The sequence below is a fragment of the Nyctereutes procyonoides genome, unplaced genomic scaffold, assembly GCF_905146905.1.
Source record: "Nyctereutes procyonoides isolate TBG_1078 unplaced genomic scaffold, NYPRO_anot_genome, whole genome shotgun sequence".
Taxonomy (NCBI): Eukaryota; Metazoa; Chordata; class Mammalia; order Carnivora; family Canidae; genus Nyctereutes; species Nyctereutes procyonoides.
Window position 1 is genome coordinate 63654528 of NW_026575043.1, and position 22987 is coordinate 63677514.

The 22987-nt window shown below is 50.5% G+C and overlaps 1 protein-coding gene and 1 long non-coding RNA gene across 2 annotated transcripts; both read right to left on the reverse strand.

The window, feature by feature from the left end:
* Positions 1–1592: 1592 nt before the first annotated feature.
* On the reverse strand, positions 1593–22979 carry LOC129508348 (uncharacterized). The gene is made up of 4 exons (XR_008664158.1): positions 22570–22979; positions 10964–11112; positions 6213–6451; positions 1593–5695 (listed from the first exon to the last, which is right to left on the reverse strand). It is a non-coding gene; the product is annotated as an uncharacterized LOC129508348 (long non-coding RNA).
* LOC129508347 (ELAV-like protein 1) lies at positions 9276–10300 on the reverse strand. The gene has a single exon (XM_055323310.1). It carries the CDS (start codon positions 10272–10274, stop codon positions 9294–9296), a length of 981 nt encoding a protein of 326 aa, XP_055179285.1. The 5' UTR covers positions 10275–10300; the 3' UTR covers positions 9276–9293.
* Positions 22980–22987: the final 8 nt, after the last annotated feature.

The window sequence follows — 22987 nt, forward strand, 5'->3', positions numbered from 1 at the left end:
CACCTCTGGCTGAGCTGTCTGGCATCTCAGACAACCAGGATTGCCCCCAAGATTATAGCTGTTCAAGAGTTTTCTCCATATTAACCTATCCTACTGCAACAATTGTCAGCCTACAGTCAGAGAAATAGCTTTTTTTTTCAAAGTTTATTTATTTATTATTTTATTTTTTTAATAATGAATTTACTTTTTATTGGTGTTCAATTTACCAACATACAGAATAACACCCAGTGCTCATCCCATCAAGTGTCCCCCTCCGTCCCCCCTGTCATCTGTTCACCCCCACCCCCCGCCCTCCTCCCCTTCCACCCACCCTAGTTCCTCTCCCAGAGTTAGGAGTCTTCATGTTCTGTGTCCCTTTCTGATATTTTCATGTCGTTTTTTTCAGTATGTTGTTATTTATAGTGATTTCTCCAACTGCTTCATGTCAAATTTCCATGTCCCTGTTTACTTCCGTGTAAAATTGATTTCTGTTTTGTCACACATTGCTAGTTTTGTCCATCTGGGCCCAACATGTGTCATTCTGAGATAATTTGGTTTCAAAAATGTTTAAAGTGTGATTCGAATGATCTGATATAGAAAAAAGCAGCTGCCAATGTCCCTCCAGTTGAAACTCCTACCAGTCAACATCAACTGTTTCCTTCCTTTTGGCAGATCTGGTTTGTTTTTGGTTTTTTGTTTTTTTTTATTTTTTTTTTCTAATGATAGTCACACAGAGAGAGAGAGGAGAGCAGAGACACAGGCAGAGGGAGAAGCAGGCTCCATGCACCGGGAGCCCAACGTGGGATTCGATCCCGGGTCTCCAGGATCGCGCCCTGGGCCAAAGGCAGGGGCCAAACCGCTGCGCCACCCAGGGATCCCAGGCAGATCTGGTTTGATACAGGTTTTAAGTTAGGCACCGAGATAGATGGATAACCCTGAACACCACCTGGGGACTTATATCTGATCTGAACTCCTGTATGTTAAATGTCAAGGCATGGCCTCTACTGTAGGTTCCAATATGTCTGTGAGAGGTTTTCTTAACATAGGTTCCCATATTCTTGGGGTAGACATCTGTGATGTGGGATTGAAGCCTGATGCACACCAATGGGGTAGTGATGTGTATTGTAGGCTGTTTTCATGTGTCCTCTATGCACCTTACAAGGTGTCCCTGTTCTTTTAAAGTCAGGACTTCGGGGATCCCTGGGTGGCTCAACAGTTTAGTGCCTACCTTCCGTCCAAGGCATGATCCTGGAGTCCCGGGATCGAGTCCCACGTTGGGCTCCCTGCATGGAGCCTGCTTCTCCCTCTGCCTGTGTCTCTGCCTCGCTCTCTCTCTGTGTGTCTCTCATGAATAAATAAATAAAATCTTTTAAAAAAATAAAAATAAAGTCGGGGGATCCCTGTGTGGCACAGCGGTTTAGCGCCTGCCTTTGGCCCAGGGCGCGATCCTGGGGACCCGGGATCGAATCCCACGTCAGGCTCCCGGTGCATGGAGCCTGCTTCTCCCTCTGCCTGTGTCTCTGCCTCTCTCTCTCTCTCTCTGTGTGTGTGTGACTATCATAAATAAATAAAAATTAAAAAAATATATTTAAAAAAAATAAATAAAGTCGGGACTTCGTGTCATGGATCTATTATTAACGTTCTAATTGGTGACTATGGATTAAATGTTGCAAGTTGGGAGTGATAAATGATTTTTTTTTTTTTGCCTATTTCTGTTTAAAGATCTAATTGCCCTTTAGGCAGATTCAGCAGCTGCTCTTCTACAATGAAATGCTAGCACACAAAGTAAATCAGGAATTAAATTGGGGGTGTTTTCAGAGTCTCTGCCTTGTGCCCAATGCTACATTCAATTCAGTCGGGTGAGATAAGGGAGAAGTACAAAAGCCGGTACCTGGTGGAGTTGCTGGGTTCTAATACCAGGTGCCAGTTAGTGGTTCTGTCCAATCTTCTTCCTCCAGGTCAGTGTGCAAGCGAGTGGTGTTCTGGTGCTTCACTGATCCTTGTGGAGAGCCAAGTGGAGGTTTCCACTGATGCATCCCTGCATATCCTGCTTCTCCAGCGATTGGGGTTTCCCAGAGAGCAGAAGGTCCCCAGTGCAAACTGCTGGAGCGTGGACAAGTTCCAGCAGGTCTGCTACTGGCACAGCTGGGATCTCCTCAGCTGATGCAGAGGGCCGACCTCCCATCTGTGTCCTGCTCAGAAATGTGCCATCTCCCTGTCAGGACTTGTGCTCAGGACTAGTTCCCCTCTGTCCATCAGGGCTCTGCTTTGCCCACGCCAGATTCGGCCCCTGGAGTTGACGGATTGTTGGTGTATTTTCTGGTAGTGGCTCTGTCTGCTGTTTGTGGGGTTTCGGAGAGACCTGGGGGGAGGGGGCGGGCGTTGAGGCAGTTGGTATCTGTTCTCAGCACCCGGGAACATCTCCGTGTAAAACCCACCGCGATAAAGCATATTTGTGATTTCAGTCCCTGCTGACTGTGTTGCAGCCCCTTGTGCATGGTGACACCCTGGTGTGCACCAGAATCCTCATTAGCTGGTGCCAACGTATCCTTCATGTGCTCACTGGTGTGGCTCTTTCAGTTTCTTCCAGAACGTTACTCTTCCTTCACAACTGGTCTGTTTGGTACAAGAGGCCTGGCTTTCAGCATATCTCTCTGTCAACATGCCTTCCTCACTGAGCTTAATCATGTCTAGCTTTTGATTTACGGCGAGAGGCATGCAGCTCTTTCACCTGAATACCTAGAAGCCACAGTAGGATCACTAGCTGCCTCGGTTTAGTACCGTTGTGTCTCAGAGACCAGGAGGCCAGAGGAGAAGGAGGGAGATGGGGACGGCAGTGGATGGAGCGGTCACCACACACACAGCACATACGAAGTTCGTCATTATGGATACAGGTGCCCCAGACAATTACAGTAGTGACGTCAAAGATCACCAGAACACGCAGCGTAACAGTGGAAGCATTTGGTATATGGTGAGCATCCCCAGCATGGGGCCAGAGACAAGAAGTGAGCAAATGCCATAGGAATAACGTCACTGATGGCCTTGGTGCCACAGGGTTGCCACACACCTTCAATGTGTAGAAAATATGAGATCTACAAAGCAGAATGATAAGCAGCGTGTCATTTTGTGTTTTACCCTTGGGTCAGTGTTCCAGTTTGAGGTAATTTTATAATGGGTGTAAAGAACCTCTATAATGGTTCTTTATTTTTTTGCACTTGGTTGTTCTGCTGTCCCAGTGCCATGTATGGAAGAGCCCATCTTTGTTCTGTCGTACGGTCTTTACACCGCTGGCAGCGATCAATGGACTATGTTGTAGCTCATTTTCTGCCCCGTTGATCTGTCCGTTCAGCAGGACCTCACTGTCTCCATCCCTGTCACTTCCCAGAGGCTCTGGATATTGGGTGGTGTCATAGGGCCAGTCCTCTTGCCTCCTTCTGGTCATTCAAGATGGAGCTGACTATTCTGGATCTTTTCTTCTCCATATAAACTAGAATCCATGTGTTGACATCCACCAAGTAACTTGCTGAGAATTTGGGATCTTATTCTCATCTAGTTGGAGTAGCTGGGCTTGTCCCTCCACTAAGTCAGTTATCATCATCACCTGCCCACCCTCCCTCATCATCTCTCATTATGATGTTGAAAAGCAGCGGTGGGAGAGGACATCTTTGCCTTGTTCCTGATTATAAAGTATAATGTTAGCTGCTCTTTATTAAGCTGAGGGAGTTCCCCCTTACTTCCAGATTGCCGGGGTTTTATCATAAATTGGTGCTGAATTTTGTCTAATGTTTTATCTGCATCTACTGCCCTGAAACAGAGCAAGTGTCAGGAGAGCCTGGGTCATGGGTCCTCTGCTCCTTCCAAGCCCTATCCCACACAGGTGCCAGGGCAGGAGCTGGACTGCCTGGCCAGGAGGGGGCCTGTCTGGCTGCTGGGGTCCCCTTCACCAAGAGACTCCTGGAACCCTGATGAGTGCTAAGCCCGGGACCCCATCAAACGGCCACTTGAAATGGTGGCTGACTTTTCCTAGTTTAAAGGAATCTTCAGAAAGATTTGGGGGCTGTGCTCCCTCCACCCTGGGGCCATGCATGTCCCAGCTGCCTATGGTTGGCCAACGGGGTATGTTTTTCACACACTTGCATCGATACTCAGGGTGGCCAGGGACCTGCCACAGTCGAAGCCTGATCACGGTGCAGCTGTCGGCAGCAGGAGGCACCTGCCTCTCTCAAGCCCTAACCCTTACACATGTGCCTTCTCCCTGTGAAGGCAGAGCTGGAGGAACAATCCTGGCAATTAGCGCCAAAAAGACACCTGGGAGCCTTGGTAGCTGGGGTCACCAGGGCCCTCGTCAGGCAGCCAGTCCACAGAGGGAGTGACTGCTGTCAGCCTAAAGCTGCCACGACAGGAAGATTTTCCGGGCATTCCCCTGCCTTGGAGGCTATGCTATTGGCGGAACAGCCTGAGTTCCACAGGCCTGGAGTGTCCTGGCTGCCGAGGCTGGCTGCTGTGTGTGTAGGGCACCAGCGCTGCTGCACAGCTTCGTTTAGCCAGGGACCTAAAACAACACCAGGGTCGAGAGGGGCTGGACCCGGAAGGGGCAAGCATGTGTCCAAGGAATCTGGATGATTCCAGGCCCTGACCTCCTCCAACACCTATAGAGGGGCCGGGCACCCAACAATGTGCACATTGGCATAGCGATTCCTCTCCATTAACCTGAGTCACAACACAGAGCCAGACCAGACCCTTCCTGGGTCGGCCTCTGGGTCGGACAGAAACAAGAGTTGTGCGAGTCCCTTCTCTCTTGCTTCCTAAACGTAAGCTGCAGGAGAAAATAGTTGCAGAGCTAGTTCCTTGGGCTTAGCGACTCTGGTGAATTTGGTTGAGTTCTCTTGGCCAACTCACTGTTTCCTCCCAGAGATCGTCACGGTTTTGTTATCTGCACATTTGTCCTAAAGAGGACTCTCCATAGGGAGACACGCAGCCACAGGACCTTGAGCCTGTGGTTCAAGGCACATCGACGGGCACATCCCCAGTGGAAAGCAGCCCGTTGGCGCAGTGGGTTCCCTGGCTGAAAACCCAATGCGGGGCTTCCCTCCATGTGGCTCCATGTCCCGAGAGCCTGGCTTCGGGAGCAGTGGCAATGTTCTCTGGCCTTGGCCCTCTGGCCCAGTGAGGGGCTTCCCTCTGTGCATGGTCAACGGGCAGCACGCTGTCTGGCTGTGCCAGCTCCCTGCGGGGTTTGGCACGAGAGGCACCAGCACATCAGGGGCCTGTCCTCTCAACTCCGTGTCTGTGAGTGCTGGAAGAGTCCCCTTCCAGCGGCACCTGCCCCATGTCACAGGTGAGCAGGACGGTGGTTGGAGGCCTCTCATGTCCATGGGAGACCGGAGACAGCGTGTTTCACACACCGTCCTCACTGCCTGGGGACCGAGGCCTTTGCTTTCTTAGACTATTCCCAGGAGTAAACGTGTGGCTCGCATGAGCCACGTCACCTGTGTCCCTTTCAGAGATGCCTCTCGTGTCCATGGTGAGCCTGGCAAGTGGCCTCCAGGTATTTCTCATAGCTTATTGCTTTGAGTCCTTGCTGAGATTAGTAGGATCCTCCTCGTCACTGGCCCGATGACAGACCCTTCAAAGTGGCTGTATTTGAGAGAAGACAAATTCTCTGTCGAGATTTCTCAGTTGTCTGACAAGTCCAACGGTCGGCCTCAGGGGCTCCCTTGACAAAACAGCAGAAGTGAGAATTAGAACAAGGTGAGCTCGTGAGCTCTGCTTCTCACATTCTGGCCTACCTGCCTCTGTGGCCTGGCCTTTCCCTACACGATCTACAGTGAGCACTCGCGCCTCATCTCTCGGCCCTGAGGTCACAGGCTAGTTACATCCACGCTCGAAGTCTGCAATTCCTGGTATGGTTCAGGGTCTGTCCTTGGGCACTGTTGGCCTCACAGACCCAGGCAGTGTCCCCTGCAGATGCATCCTAGATGCCCCGCCCCAGCCCAAAATAGGCCAGGTCCCCAGAAGATCTTCCCAAGTGTGGGGAGAAGTGAGGATGATCAGTGCTTGTCAATACAAACTGTTCCCGTGGAGGAGGCAAAGGAGCAGAGTCTCTCCAAGGCCTTCCTGCAAATAACGGGCTCAAGGCACTGATAGGAGCCAAGGTCGAATTCTGAACTCAGAAAACTTGTGTTACAAGCACTTTATACAGACTTTATGAAGGTGTGAATGTTTTGACTCACGTCTCGGTTGGCGTTCTCCCTGATGTGAAGAAGCCAAGCGAGGTTAGAAAGTTGGGCCGTCCTGTGACATCCAGGCTGTCACCCAGTGCCTCTCTGTCTTGCAAACCCTACAAAACCAGAAATGCAAATCTACAAGTGAGTCAAAGCCCACCTACCTTTACCAATCCTGAAAGCTCACCTGTTCGTCTCAAAAGGTTTGTAGGTATTACAGAAAATGAGGTTACCGGAACAAAATCACACTGTAAAACAAACAAACAAACAAACAAACAAACAAAAAACCTCTTTAATTGGCTTAAAGAAAATTGAGCACTTATATAAATTTAGTACTCATAAAAATTCTCAAAAATAGAAACTAAATTCAAATGAATTTCAAGTTCACATGATCTGGGAAAAATGTTTGGTAGTAAAGACAAATTTAAGATTGTGGGTTTAATTAAAAAAAAAGACTGAAAACTCTTTTAAATATTTTACATATTTATTCATGAGAGACACACAGAAAGAGGCAGATACACAGGCAGAGGGAGAAGCAGGCTCCCTGCAGGGACCCTGATGCAGGACTCGATCCCAGGACCCCGGACTACAACCTGAGCTGAAGGCAGATGCTCAACCACTGCCAGGTGCCTGAGTTTTTAATCTTAAGGAGTTAAGTTTCAATCCTAACTCCTTCAGAGTTATCAGCCTTAAGGTAAAACTCATGTTTCCTGGGTTTACTAAAAGCCCTAAATAACAAAGATGAGTTTGTTATTTAGGTCACAACATTTTTCAACAATAACAAAAACGTAGTTGCAGAGAACGGCGGACTTAGCCGGAGAGCTCATGCAGTTTTCGTGGGTGATCTACACATGGCTGTTGGGAACATATTACCTGAATTAGGTAGGTAGAAATAAGATGTTTGTAGGTAAGCTTTAAAAGTAATTCCCCCAATTTTTTTTTTTAACCTGAAATCTTGATGTTTTGCTAAGTGATGAGTTAAACCCATTGAAAGCCTAGGAGATAAAGCAGGGACTGGACTCGGACCCCAGCCCGAACCGCAAGCTCTAGTGCTCCAGGACTGCTGTGCCCCTTGCTTGAGTGGTGGGGCTCCCAGGAAAGCCAGAAGGTTGTGCCCTTTGATGGTACCTCCTGCAGTGGAGCGGAAGGAGGGTGCTCACTGAGGAGGGACCCCCGAGCCTGGTGAAGACCGGACCAAACCAGCCTGCGCCAGGACAAAGCCCAGTCCCCAGCTATGGCACACCTCCCCCCAGTTCTCACAGTAAAAATCACCCCCAGGGGTAGAGAATCAATTTCCCAACAAGACACGCAATGTATGCAGAGGCATGTTCCGTGCACTGGCCCCCACCCATGTCTCTCCCTGCCCTCATGTGCTCAGTGTCACCCCCTCCCTGGCCTGTGTGCTGAGAATCAACCTGAGGACACTTGTGCTCTGTCCTGGCTCCCTGGTGAGGGTATCAGCTCCAAAAAAGCCATTCCAGGAACTCCCGCTGGGTCCCTAGTATGTGTCTATTACTTGGAGAGCCTAAGGACCGAGGTGATATGCCTAGACACTCCTAATAAAGTTTCATCAAATTGAAGATTGAAATCTCATCAAGCATCTTTTCAAACCACATGAAACTAGAAATCAGTGACAAGAAAAAAATGGGAAAACCGCTGACATGGGGGCTAACATGCTACTAAACAAATGTGTCATCGAAGAAATTGAAGAATAAAGCTAAATACCTGACACAAACGAAATTGCAAACACAATCATGTAAAATCTTTGGGAAGCAGTAAAATTTTTAAGAGAGAAGTTTAGTTGGCACAAGGAAGGAAGTAGTAAACAATCAGAGGGGAAAGAAATGAAAGAGCTTAAAAACCAGAGAAGATAAATAAAATGAAGACCTAGTTCTATGAAAAGAAACAAAATTGATAAACATTTAGCTAAACTCATTATGGAAAAAAATTCAAATAAAGTTACAGATGAGAGAGAAATAGCAACCTACAGCACAGAAATAACGATAGGAGATTACTATGAAAAATCATAAACCAACAAATTGGACCACCCAGAAGAAATGGATAAATTGCTAAAGACATCCAAGTGTCCAAAACTGAATCAGGAAGAATTAGAAAATCTGAACAGATTAATCACTAGTAACAAAATTGAATCAGTAATAAAACTCCCAACAAGGGATCCCTGGGTGGCGCAGCAGTTTGGCGCCTGCCTTTGGCCCAGGGCGCGATCCTGGAGACCCGGGATCGAGTCCGCGTCGGGCTCCCGGTGCATGGAGCCTGCTTCTCCCTCTGCCTGTGTCTCTGCCCCTCTCTCTCTCTCTCTCTCTCTCTCTCTGTGTGTGTGTGACTATCATAAATAAATAAAAATTTAAAAAATATTAAAAAAAAAAACTCCCAACAAACAAAGGACCAGGACCAGGTGGTTTCACAGATGAGTGCTACCAAACATTTGAACAAGAATTAATAACTATTCTCCTCAAGCCAAATCCAAAACAGAAAAGGAAGGAAAACTTCCAGATTCATTCTTCGAGGCTAGCATTATCTTGACACCAAAACCAAAGACATCACAAAAAAAGAACTACAGGCCAGTATCCCTGATGAGCATAGATGCAAAAATACCCCTCAACATACTATTTGCAAACCAAGTTCAACCATACATTAGAAGGATTATTCACCAGAGTGAGGTGGGATTCATTCCAGATATGGAAGGATGGTTCAATACTGGAATCATGGTGATACATCACATTAACAAAATGAAGGGAAAAAAACACACGACCATCTTAACAGATGCAGAAAAAGCATTTGACAACATCCGTTCTTTTTTTTTTTTTTTTTTTTTTAGATTTCTGTTTAATATATATTTTAAAGGAAATAACTTAAGAAACTTAAATTGGTCTAACATTGTGGGATTTCAAACATTTGAACATGTCGGTTGCATCCCCGAGTATAAAAACCTTTTCACTTCTCATTTAGACTAAGACAAACACTTGGGAAAATTGGCGCAAAATGAGTTGTACACTAACAAAAAAGTTTCAACTTCTTCACTCTTAATTATCTATTCCGTACAAAAAAAAAAAAAAAAGCATGAGCGAGTTATTTGTGGGACTTGTTGGTTTTGAAGGAAACCTGTAAGATTCTGCCCCCCAGGCGGTAGCCGTTCAGACTTGCTATGGCCATGGCGGCTTCTTCATAGTTTGTCATGGTCACAAAGCCAAAGCCTTTGCACTTGTAGGTGTTGAAGTCGCGAATCACTTTCACATTGGTGACTGCCCCAAAGGGGCGAAACATCTGCCAGAGGATCCCCTCATCGGCGTCCTGCCCGAGGTTGTAGATGAAGATGCACCAGCCCGAAGACGCGTTGCCCGGGACATTGACACCAGAAAGCCCACTCATGTGATCTACACCCATAGGGGAGAACCCGAATCTCTGCGCCTGGTGGTGAACGGGGCCTCCGAACCGTGTGGCAGGCGAGTGGTACAGCTGGGAGGGCAGTGCCACGTTTTTGTTCTGGTTGCGGTTGGCTGCAAACTTCACTGTAATGGGCTCAGGGGAACCTGGGGGTTTATGACCATTGAAACTGGTAATTGCCTCCTCTGCCTCCGACCGTTTGTCAAACCGGATAAACGCAACCCCTCTGGACAAACCTGTGGTCTGATCCACAAGGACCCGGGAGTTGATGATTCGCCCGAACCGAGAGAACATATCCTCCACGTCCTTCTGGGTCATGGTCCGCGGGAGCCCACTGATGTACAGGTTGGCATCTTTGATGGCTTTTGAGCTCGGGCGAGCATACGACACCTTAATGGTTTTTGACTGGAGCCACAGGCCATTCAGCGTGTTGATTGCTCTCTCTGCGTCCTTGGCAGTCACGTAGTTCACGAAACCATAGCCCAGGCTGTGCCCCGCTACTTCATCCCGAATGAGTCTTGCAGATTCAACTTCACCAATACTGCAGAACAGACTCCGTAACTCATCCTGGGTCATGTTCTGAGGGAGGCAGTTGACAATTAAACTCGTTCTCCCGATATCATCCCTGCAGTCTTCGGCCATGTGGTCTTCATCACCATTAGACATTGTATTTTTTAAAAATCTGGACGCGGGCGGGCGGGCCTGGGGCTGCTCGGGGCGGGCGGGCGGCGGTGGCGCGGCGCTAACGGCTCCGCTCGGCCTCGGTAGCGGCGGCGACGGCAGCGGCCGGAACAAGCGACTCTTGATCTTGGTGTTGTCAATTTGAGCCCCACATTGGGTACAGAGATTACTTAAAAATAAAATCTTGGTTGAGATAGGTCAGAGGCTCCTCGTGCAGCTTCACGGCCGGGGACGTGGCGGCAAACAACACGTACTGCAGCGGCGGCAGGCGGGCCTCGTTCTCGGGGGACAGCTGGGGCTCCTCTTGCTTGAAGATGGGCAGGGCGAGCACATCATTTTCCCTTTGAAGAGCACTAGTCAAGTCCCTCAGGTACCTGCCGGAGCTGTCCTGGTTGTAGTGCTCGGGCTGCGTGAGCCAGAACAGGGACTCCGTTCTTTTTTTTTTAAAGACTTTATTTATTTATTCGTGAGAGACACACAGAGAGAGGGAGGCAGAGACACAGGCAGAGGGAGAAGCAGGCTCCACGCAGGGAACCCAATGTGGGACTCGATCCCCAGTCCCCAGGATCACACCCTGGGCTACAGGCGGTGCTAAACCGCTGCGCCACCGGGGCTGCCTGACAACATCCGTTCTTGATAAAACCCTCAACAAAGGGGCATCAGAGGAAACATACCTCAAATGACGAAGGCCATATGCAGCAGACCCCAAGCACTCATCAAAGTCAACGGTGAAAACCTGAGAGCTTTTCCTCTAAGATGAGAGACAAGACAAGGATGCCCGCTGGTGCCACTTTTGTTCACTGTGGTACTGGGAGGTGTAATCCTGGCAACCAGACCGAGAAAAAGGGATAAAAGACATCCAGATTGGTAAGGAAAAAGTAAAACTGTCAGTATTTGCAGATGGCGTGATACTATGGATATAAAACCTGAAAGAGTCCACCAAGAATCTTTTACAACTAATAAATGAATTCTGTAAAATTGTAGAATACCAAGTTAATATACAGAAATGTGTTGTTTCTTTTTTTTAATTTTTATTTATTTATGATAGTCACACACACACAGAGAGAGAGAGGCAGAGACATAGGCAGAGGGAGAAGCAGGCTCCATGCACCGGGAGCCCGATGTGGGATTCGATCCCAGGTCTCCAGGATCACGCCCTGGGCCAAAGGCAGGGATCAAACCGCTGCGCCACCCAGGGATCCCCCATTGTTTCTTTTTTTAAAAAAAATGATTTTATTTATTTATTCATGAGAGACAGAGAGAGAGAGGCAGAGACATAGGCAGAGGGAGAAGCAGGATCCCTGCAGGGAGCGATGCAGGACTCGATGTGGGACTCGATCCCCGGATCACGGGATCACGCCCTGAGCTGAAAGGTACATGCTCAACCGCTGAGCCACCCAGGCGTCCCCAGAAATGTGTTGTTTCTATACACTGATATCAAAGTAGCAGAAAGAGAAATTAAGAAAGCAATCCCATTTATGATTGCACCAAAAGGGATAAAATATCTAGGAATAAATTTAACCAGGGAAGTGAAAGACTTGTACTCTGAAAACTATGAAATATGGATGAAAGACATTGAAGACGACACTAGCAAATGGAAAGCTACACTAAGCTCATGGAGTGGAAGAATCAATGTTGTTAAAATGTCCACACCACCCAAAGGACTCTCCACATTCAATGCAATCCCTATGAAAATGCCAACAGTATTTTTCACAGAACTAGAACAAGTAATCCTAAAATGTGCTGGAACCACAAAGACTCCATGTATCCAAAGCAACCTTGAGAAGGAAGAACAGAGTTGGAGGCATCGCAATCCCAGATTTCAAGATATACCACAAAGCTGTAGTGATCAAAGCAGCATGGGACTGGCACAAAAACAGACATAGAGGGATCCCTGGGTGGCACAGCGGTTTGGCGCCTGCCTTTGGCCCAGGGCCTGATCCTGGAGACCCGGGATCGAATCCCACGTCAGGCTCCCGGCGCATGGAGCCTGCTTCTCCCTCTGCCTGTGTCTCTGACTCTCTCTCTCTTTCTGTGTGACTATCATAAATAAATAAAAATTTTAAAAAAAATTTAAATAAATAAAATCTTAAAAAAAAAAAAAGAAATCTTCTTGACTGGCCACCCTCAGAACTCAGAAACTAGTGTATCATTTGCTCCACTCATTACTGTTTTTCACCCTTTCCATTGAAATGCCTATGGTTTAATACCTGATTACTTAATTGATTGTCCTGCTAAAATCTCACAGATGTATGCTTCTGTATGCTGAACTTACAGAAGCTGCCTGCCTTGGTCATTTTCTGTGTCTCAATTTCATCATTGGGCTACCATGTGTGTGAAATAAAACTTTGTTTTTTCCTCCTATTAATCATGTTGAATTAATTCTTAAACCAGCTAGAAGAACCTTGAAAGAGAGATAAAATGCTTTCCTCCCCTTAACCCATAGCCAAGGTATCACCTAATGAAGAGACTCCCAGAAGAGTGCAGCTTCCTCCAGCTTTGTGTTCAGGAGGAATAATTGCATCTGTGCTGGAGAGGATATATTTAAGCAGATATGTGGGCCCCCAAGACCTCACCCTTGGCACCTGTACTCTCAGGCACATACCAGGTGTAGGTCTCTGGCTTCCTACACAGCCCCCACACTCACAGTACACAGCCCATCAACTGCCCTTGAGCACCCGAGGCCTCCACGCCTGGAGTCCTCTGGTCAGTCCCCAATGACCTGCATAGCCTCCAGTGCAGAGGAAGCCCACCCCAAATATCTTTCTGATATGGCAGCTAATTAAAGGGTTACTTGGAAAATTAAGCCCAGGGACCTGAGTACCTGGATTCCTAACAATTGGTCATAGAGCAGCCATTGAGGGTAAGTGCCTCAAATGGCCCCACTGGGAAAATATTCTTGGAATGGATGAAATAGGACATATTCAAATTATGGGAAAAATTTAAAAATTCCTAAAAGAGGGATCCCTGGGTGGCGCAGCGGTTTGGCGCCTGCCTTTGGCCCAGGGCGCGATCCTGGAGACCCGGGATCGAGTCCCACGTCGGGCTCCCGGTACATGGAGCCTGCTTCTCCCTCTGCCTGTGTCTCTGCCTCACTCTCTCTCTCTGTGTGACTATCATAAATAAATAAAAAAAATTAAAAAAAATTCCTAAAAGAATGAGTTATGGTGCATACTATTTCATATAATAGACCAACCTTGTGGGCTTCAGCTGGCACAGTCCTATAGATTTATAATAGTTTATCGGAATTTAAACTAACACTGCAAAATTGAGGGAGCAGTCTCAGATACAACCACTATCATAAACCACATCCCCACTGGATCTGAAACTCAGTACACGCTGGTTGAATGATTGGACAAGTCCATTCTTCTTCCCATGGATGCAAAGAACCAACGCATAACCATATTCACGTGGGAAGGCAGACACAATCAGTTCACTAGGTAACCACAAAGATGCCTCAGCAGCCCAGAAAGAGCCCACAACCTTCTAGCTCAAGACTTCCAGGCCTTTCATAGACAGACACACACACACACACACTCACACACACACTCACACCAGCATTTCCTACGTTGATGATGCCCTTATTTCTGGTGACAACTTGGAGAATACACCAATGTCTACACACATAAAGTTAATGGGATTCCTTACATTCAGGGGACGGACAATTGACCCAAGTAAAGGCCACGTATCTCACACTACAGTAAAACTTCGAGGCATAACGTGGTCCTCAGAAGGCAGAAAAATACCACACAGCCTCCCACACAACACAGCTGCATACCCACCCCTACCACAGACGAATGACATCAGGAACAGACAGGAGTGATAGGACACAGCACAAATGACATATGGGGAGAATGTGAAACACATTTGTGAAATGACTAGGAAGAGTCGGGAACTTCCATGGACGGAGACTCACGACACTGCCAATACTTATTGGGAAACCGCTGTCAGAACCTGTGATACACTGGCACCAGCGAACAAAGATTCTGACACACACGGGAGTGTCACCATGCACAAGGGTCTGCAACACAGTCAGCGGGGACTGAAGTCACAAACATGCTCTACCGCGGTGGGTTTTACACGGAGATGTTCCCGGGTGCGGAGAAGAGACACCAGCTGCCTCCGTGGCTCCCCCAGGTCTCTCTGAGGCCCCACAGACAGCAGAGCCACTACCAGAAAATACACCAACGATCCGTCAACTCCAGGGGCCGAATCTGGAGTGGCCCCTGGCAGCAGAGCCCTGACAGACAGAGGGGAACCCGTCCTGAGCACAAGTCCTGACAGGGAGATGGCACATTTCTGAGCAGGACTCAGATGGGACGTCGGCCCTCTGCATCAGCTGAGGAGATCCCAGCTGTGCCAGAAACAGACCTGCAGAACTTTCCAGCAGTGAGCGCGTGCACGCTCCAGCAGTTTGTACTGAGGACCACCCTGGTGCATGGGGCACAACGCGTGCTTTCCAGACAGACTTGCCGCCGCGACACCAACCACAGTAGTTGCCAGGCTGCTGCCCTGAGAACTGGCGATGGTCTAACCCCAACAGCCTCAGAATCCGGAGAATCGGCGCAATATGCTGAACAAATAGCCATAAAACTGGCGATGAAAGAATCTACTAAGGGAAACCAGAACGGGGTATATCTGTTCTCAGACTTCTGGGCAGAGCTAGTGACATGCTCTTTGGTGCGGAGCGTGGTGGGGAGATGACCACGCGGCAGGAAACAGATGTGGGGTAAGGGCGTATGGCAGAAAGCGGCACGGGCTGCTGTCCCCGACTTCATCACACATGTCCCTGCATGTCAGAAGGACAACTGGGAGCACACATGGGCACCTCGCCAACACGTCCCTCTGGCACGTGCAGCAGGAGAACGTGGTGAGAGAACAGGAGCTTGTACACTCCCACCAAACACCTCCACTATCAAAGACGGGAGAGAACGGGCACAGTTACAGTTCAGAGGTCAGTAACGGATGATCTAGACAAGGTCAAAGCTGGCAGCCTCTTCCAGAACATACAAACAGGGCCTAATGGGCCCTCTATGAGGACAAACTATAAGCAAGGGCCACAGTAGACACAGAGTCAGGAATAGGCATCCTCTATCGACACCACAAAACATTTTACACAGCCCACCATCAGACCACTAGAAATCTGGGTCGTGTGCCATGGTAGCCCAACCATCATCGCATCGATCAGGCCACCCACGTCAGGAGAGCAAACACAAGACCGGGCTGAGGAAGACGCCGGAACATGCATCTTCCCCTTACCCCACGGCCCAAGTGCCTCTGATTGAGCTGAAAGGCCCAGGGGCTTGTTCTGCAGCAAGACTCTGGGTTGCTCGCTAACCATCTAGATATCAAAGCTTGGGCTGACCCAGCCTGGGAGGCGGCAGGATCTGTAAACCACCGATACGAAAAGGGCAGACCAACTCCCGAAAGATCACCGCAGGCCCCCACAGAAATAAGACTTAGCACAACACCCGCCAGAACCTAAACCAAAAGGAAACACGTTAACTAAAAGTAGGGTGACACTGATCTGCGCGCACACGTGTCTCCCAAACAGGGTCACCACTTGAATTAGACGTGCCCGTGACTCCAGATGACATGGGCTGGCGCCGCAGCAGAAACGAGAGAAGCTACGAGCCTCTCGGACTTTGGTCTCAGACCTGGAGGGGGCAGAAAGCCGACACACATCCGCAGATCACTACCTCCAAGCGGTGCAGACGGCGCTCCTCCAAGTAGAGCCTCTCACTAGGGAACGGCTCATTTCGTAGGAGCTTCCCTGCCTGTCAACGAGTGGGGTGAGGGCATGTCCCATTGACAAACTTCCACCATGGCTGAAACTCCCACTGTGACGAAGGGTCAGACCCGTTTGCAGCAGAGGCACACCTGTCTGCCAGGCTACCGTCCTAGAAATGTGGGAGCCGCTGAGCTCCACAGTGCGCAGATCCTCCGGATATCCTGGGCCCTCCTCCTGGGGCACCCCTGTAGCCTAGGAGAGGAAGCATGGAAATCCTGGCTGATGCCTATAAAATGGGTCTAATCCATGCAGTCTACCACCCGGACAGTAGTCACCACTCAGCAAACAATGGGACCCTATGGATGGAAACAGGAACAGGCCACAGCAGGCTGCTCAGCCCCGGCTAGACTCGGGGTCGCTGGCCTGCTGGTAAAACGTGAGCCCTGGCCGGTCCCCCACTGTGCTAGAGGGATGAACCCCGCAGCTTGGACAGTGGGACCCGAGGGGGTGAATAATCACTGATAAGTCGCTCTGGGGCCAGGATACGTGCAGGGACATGCAGGTCCATCTGCAGGAGCCTGAGGTGATCCTCATAAGGCTCTGACAGCTCCCGGCCATCAGGCAGCAGACGCCCCAGCTGAGGCTCAGCGCCGGCTGACACACTCTTCAGCAGAGACAGCAGACTGGGGACATAGGCAGAGTGGCCACCTCAGTGCCTGACGGGGTGGCCTAGAGTTGCAGATGCAGACTGCCCTGGAAGTACAGTGACCGGGTTACCGCAGTATCACCACGTCCCGTGTGTTCTCAACAATGCCCAGGGCAGCTGCAAAGGGATTCCAGGATCATCCGTGAAGTCCCCACCTGGGGTGGGCTTGGCAAATGGATTCTCGTGACCCCTCCCTCTGAGTGAGGGTGCTAAATGTGCCTTGGTTTGTGTGGACACTGCATCTGGCCTCACCCAAGCTTTCCCCATCACTGTGCAAACCAGGCTGCCCCACTAGGGGAGCTGGGTGCCATGTATGGGTGATGGACGGTTGACCCTGCGAGGATCATAATGTGGAAGAGTGGGGGAAGGAACGTGACAGTGCATGGAGCATCCATCTGCCCTATAACCACAGCATCAGGGCTGGTGGGAAGGAACAGTGGAATATGAGAACAGCAGATTAAATCACTAACAGGTAAACCATCTTGGCCAGGTGGACCACAGTACTGTCCAGGCTTTACTACGTTGGAAGGGTCAACCAGTAGGGCCCGTTGCCCCGTGTGCCAGATGGGAATCCCCACTGAGGCACCCAGTTCCATAAACCTATGGAAGCTGCAGGACACAGTCAATGCCCTGACTCCCCGGAGGATCCACACGCTCTGCTGCTGAGGACAGGAAGCCCCATCACACCTGGAAAGGAGCGAGGCTCTGGAATTTGTACTGGGAAGTCCCACTGGGATAGACCAGGCATTTCCCACCCCTGGCTGAAGGGAAACTACTCAGTCTCTGCTGGAATCCCACTGTCTTGCTGCAGCCAGACCTACTGAAACACACTAGAGCTGCCATGGAACGCACACGGTCAGAAGAGGGGAGAGGGTGGGAGTCCTGGTGGGTATTACCCCTCCGGGGAGAGGCTGGAGGGCATTAAGCAAGAACAGGGAGGACTAGCACCCTGGTCATCTAACATGACCAATAGCGTGTCCATAACACTGGTACGCGTATTGTTTTCCTGTCAAACAAACTATGAAGGCAGCCCAACAGATTGCTCACTGGAAGGTTCCAGAAAGTCTTCCATCAGAGTCATGATTGGCTATGCTCAGAATTGGAATGGATTTATGCAGCTTCCTCTGGGTTAGAGACATCAGCACACCCAGTCACCCCTATGTTGGGAACAGAAAAGTCACTCTAAACAGAAGCCACCCAATTGTACCAGACAATTGTGGGATGTGGGATGGGCACCCCTGGGACTGTAGCGACCCTGTCAGGTGAAGGGAGAGTGACTGATTGGCACTGACTGGTCCCATCACCCGGGTTATTTAGAGGGCAGCCCCTAATGGGCCTCCACGGTTTTGTGCACAAATCTTTGGTCATGGCTCCCACCTGGGTGGTTGGGCCGCTGCACCCTGGGGTTCCCCTAGGCACAGGGGAGAATCTGCCCCATGGGCACAACAGTTGACAAGCCCCCTCTGCTGAAGGCCGGATGAACACACTCTGTCTTTGCCGGCAGGATCACCTGGATGCTGTCGTCGTTTACTCCATCGGTCTGCAGACTCTGCAGCACAGACGGCCCTGACTGAATTGATTCAGTGAGCCTTGAGGGGTGGCCAGAAAGTCTGTCTTTACTGAACACCCAAGCATCTCTAATGAGAACCGCCATCCCCCCAAATCGAATGGCCGTGGACATCACCGCTGCCTCGCAAGGAGGCACCGGTGTCATTATCCAAGCAGAATCTTGCAGGTTTGCGCCTGACAGAGCCTGCTACTGTATCGTGTTTCTCAGACCTCATGAGGAGCAGGGAGTGCCCTGAGTGATCCCATAAATCAGTGGTTGGGATCATGGGCCTCTTGGTGGGAAAGTCGTTGCTCATTTGGGGAATTGCTGTCTTCTCTGTGCTTTCTCCTGGATGCGCCTGTATCACTGCTGCGGCCTCTGCCTGCAACACAGCAGGACAGCGCCACAGGAGGCATCTCCGTGCTCGTGAAAGCCCTTCCTGGCCCCTCAGGGCCACTGCAGAGCAGAGGTTCCACGTGAGGTTGTAAGAGCCAGGCACGAGGGGTAGGTGCTGGGAAAGGTCAGAGAGGCCGTGACCCGGACCCAGGCAATCAGAGGCTCCCCACCTCTCCCCTGTCCTTGGAATGTGGGTTTCCTTGCCCTCCCCACTCCCAGTGGCTGCTCCAAGGATGTGGCCCTAAGACAGTGATGTGGTGTTGAGACCCTCTGGACGGTAGACGTGACTGAGCCCAGTTCCGGGCTCTGCGCAAACCCCTAAGAGGTGGCAGGGAGTGTGGAGATCTACCCCTCTCGCTGCTGCCCAAGACAAGCCACGTCTGTGAGCTCCCTGGCTTCTCCAGACTGCCACCGACCAATCTGGAGGGGCCTGTCTGTTTCTTTGCTCTCTCCCTGTCCTCAGAGCAGCGGCCGGGTTCACATTACATCTGGGAAGCTCCCAGGAGCTTGCAGACCAACAGTCATGATTAGATCATTAACCCTTGATCTGCGGACACTATGTCCAGACTTTGATAGAACGGGGACACCCTAGACTCCACCAAAAAACTATTAGAACTGACGCATGCATCCAGGAAAGTTGCGGGATACAAAATAAATATACAGAACCCTGTTGCTTTCCTATATACCAACAATGAAGCAGCAGAACATGAAATTAAAACAATACCATCTACAATTGCACCAAACACAATAAAACATCTAAAATAGGGATCCCTGGGTGGCGCAGCGGTTTGGCGCCTGCCTTTGGCCCAGGGCGCGACCCTGGAGACCCGGGATCGAATCCCACGTCGGGCTCCCGGTGCGTGGAGCCTGCTTCTCCCTCTGCCTGTGTCTCTGCCTCTCTCTCTCTCTCTCTCTGTGACTATCATAAATAAAGTTAAAAAAATTATAAAAAAAATAAATAAACTTAACCAAAGAGTGAAAGACCTGTATTCTGAGAACCAGAAAGCGCTGATGAAAGGAATTCAAGATAAGCAAATGGAAAGGCCTTCCGTGCTCATGAGTTGAAGAACAAATATTCTTTTTTTTTAAGAACAAATATTCTTGAAATGCCTCTACTACCCAAGACCATCCACACATTCAATGCAACCCCTATCAAAATACCAACAGCATTTTTCACAGAGGTAGAACAATCAATCCCAAAATTTGTGTGGAACCAGGAAAGACCTTCAATAGCCAAAGGGATGTTGAAAAAGAAAGCCAAAGCTGGTGGCATCACAATTCCAGACTTCAAGTTATATTACAAAGCTGTAGTGATCAAAACACTATGGTATTGGCACAGAAACAGACACAGAGATCAATGGAACAGAATAGAGAACTCATCTTCAACAAAGCAGGAAAGAATATCCTATGAGAAAAGCACAATCTCTCCCACAAATGGTGCTGGGGAAACTGGACATGCAGAAGAATGAAACTGGACCACTCCCTTACACCACACACAAAAGTAAATTCAAAATGGATCAAAGATCTAAATATGAGACAGGAATCCATCAAAATCCTAGAAGAGAGGGGATCCCTGGGTGGCGCAGCGGTTTGGCACCTGCCTTTGGCCCAGGGCGCGATCCTGGAGACCCGGGATCGAATCCCACGTCGGGCTCCCGGTGCGTGGAGCCTGCTTCTCCCTCTGCCTGTGTCTCTGCCTCTCTCTCTCTCTCTCTCTGTGACTATCATAAATAAATAAATAAATAAAAATCCTAGAAGAGGACACAGGCTGACACTTCTCTGACACTGGCTGTAGCAACGTCCTTCTAGAGGCGTCTCCTGAGGCAAGGGAAACAAAAGCAAAAATGAACTATTGGGACTTCATCAAAATAAAAAGTTCTGCACAGTGAAGGAAATAGTCAACGAAATTAAAAGACAACCGAGGAATGGGAGAAGATATTCGGAAAGCACATATCTGATAAAGGGCTAGCATCCAAAAAATAACTGATACAACTCGATACCCCAAAAAACAAATAATCTAATTTAAAAATGGGCAGAAGACATGAACAGACATTTGTCGAAAAAAGACACGTGGATGGCCAACAGGCATGTGTCTGTTGAAGAAGATGCTCACCACCAGGGAAATTCGAAGCAAAACCACAGTATCACCTCACACCTGTCAGGATGGCCAGAATCCACGGCTCAGGAAACAACAGGTGTCGGAGAGGAGGCGGAGAAAGGGGAGCCCTCGGGCACTGCTGGCGGGAATGCGAGCTGGTGCAGCCACTCTGGGAAACAGTGTGGAGGTGCCTCAGAAAGTCAACAACAGAGCTGCCCCAGAATCCAGTAATCACATTACTGGGCATTTACCCAAAGAACACAAAATCGATCATTGAAAGGGATACACGCGGCCCAGTGTTTTGCAGCGCTACCTGCAATAACCAAGATGTGGAAAAGCAGCTCGGGTGTCTGGACAGACGGATGGATAAAGAAGAGGTGGTGGGCATACGCGCGGGAACATTAGCCCTCAGAAGGGGTGAGATCTTGCCATTTGCGACAACGTGAACGGACCCAGCAGGTACCGTCCTAAGTGAAGTAGGTCAGAGGAAGAGAAATGCACGTGCTCTCACTCGTGTGTGGAATTCGAGAAACAAAACAAGCAAAGGAAAGACGAGAAACGATCCGGGAAACGGCCCTTCGGTGTAGAGAACTCTGGTCAGCGGGGGGAGGAGGGGGGAGCGTGCACTAGGTCCAGGGCATGAAGCACGCAGGCCCCCCCCCCCCCCCCCCCCCCGGGAGCACCGCGGGGGTGCGTGGAAGTGCTGAGTCACTACACCGCACGGTGGCTACACTGCAGTCGAAACCTTACCAAAACGTGTCACGGGAACAACCGCAACAACAAGGCGACGTGGATGGCAAAGACCAGCAACCTGAGCATCATCGGCCCCTGAAACCCCGCAGACCTCAGAGGGGGATAGGTGCCTTCATGCAGGTTCGGGCTTAGATGGGGTCCACACAGGTGTCTCCTGTGTCCCGACCCCGCCCGCCTGGCCCTGTCCCAGGCTCCTGGTCCCCTGACCTGGGAGGCTCACCCAGGCACGTCACTCACGCTGTCACTGCCCTAGGAGCCAGCGCCCACCTCCCACCACCTATGCATTGCGTCAACCATGGAGCCCCCGCCCCTGAAATTCCTTTGAGGCAGCAGGGAAATGGGGGCAAGTCGGTCCCCAGATGGACTCACTGTTTCTGCAGCACACGAGACCCAGGTGCCTCTCCCCGAGGATACCATGGTCAGCACCCTGGAGCCAGTCCTTGCAAGGCTTCGAGATCCCTCCACTCTGCCTTCGTGGGGCAGAGATGAATTTGTGTGGATCGGCCCTTGGAAATAGGCAGATGCCATTTCCCCAGTGGCTACTCGCGAACAGGCCCCTCCAGGCTCCCACGTGTGTGGCTGGAGCATGTTCAGGAGCTGAGCTCCGCCCTGGGGAGCTGGGGTGGGGGTGGAACCACACACACAGCCTCCAGGCCGTGGGGAGCCCGCCCCCCCCCCAGACCTTAGATGTACCTTTCAAGTGGCCAAGCTCAGCCCCCGTCTGGACAGGCTGCCTGGTGGGTCCGGGCTCCCCGGGTATCAAGGCTCCACGTGTGTCCTTGGGGGGCTATTCCTGCAGCCACCAGGCCGTGTCCTGGCAAAGCAGCCCTGACCCCCCACCCCCATCCCCGCCACACCTTCGGGAGAATATGCAGGAGGTCGTTGGAAGGGGCATCCGACCACCCACCCCAGAGACCCAGCTTCTCCAGCCAGGCGGTGAGTTCCAAGCTGCGGGCCACGCGGCCCCCCACATCCTGTCCCCACACACACGCTCCCACCAGTCCCCCAGTGGCAGTGGGGCCCTGAAGCCTGCTCTGAGCCTCCTACCTTGACAGGGAGTCGTTGGGGTCAAAGCCCAGCAAGGATTCTGAGCAGTGGCTCTCATCTGCTGACACTCAGCCCATTTGCGCTGGCTGCGGAAGGAAGTCCCTGCCTTCTCCCCACCTCCAGGCGCCAGTTGTCTCTCACAGAAAGACAACACAGTCGTGGACTCAGGCCCACCTGGCCACACGGTCCCGGCTCCTCCAGCTCCAGCTGAAAGGGACACGCACAGCCGTGTGCGCAGGTGCAGGCTTGCAAGTGGGCAGAGTGTGTGGGCCAGGACCCTGGAGCCTGGGGGCGCCGCCACCCCACACTCTAGCACCTGCGTCGTGGGCGCCCCTGCCCCGGGCAGCCAGCTGAGGCCCTGCGGACGCGCGGAGGTGCGGGAGAGCTGCCATCACCCCACAGCCTCTGGAATAAAAGA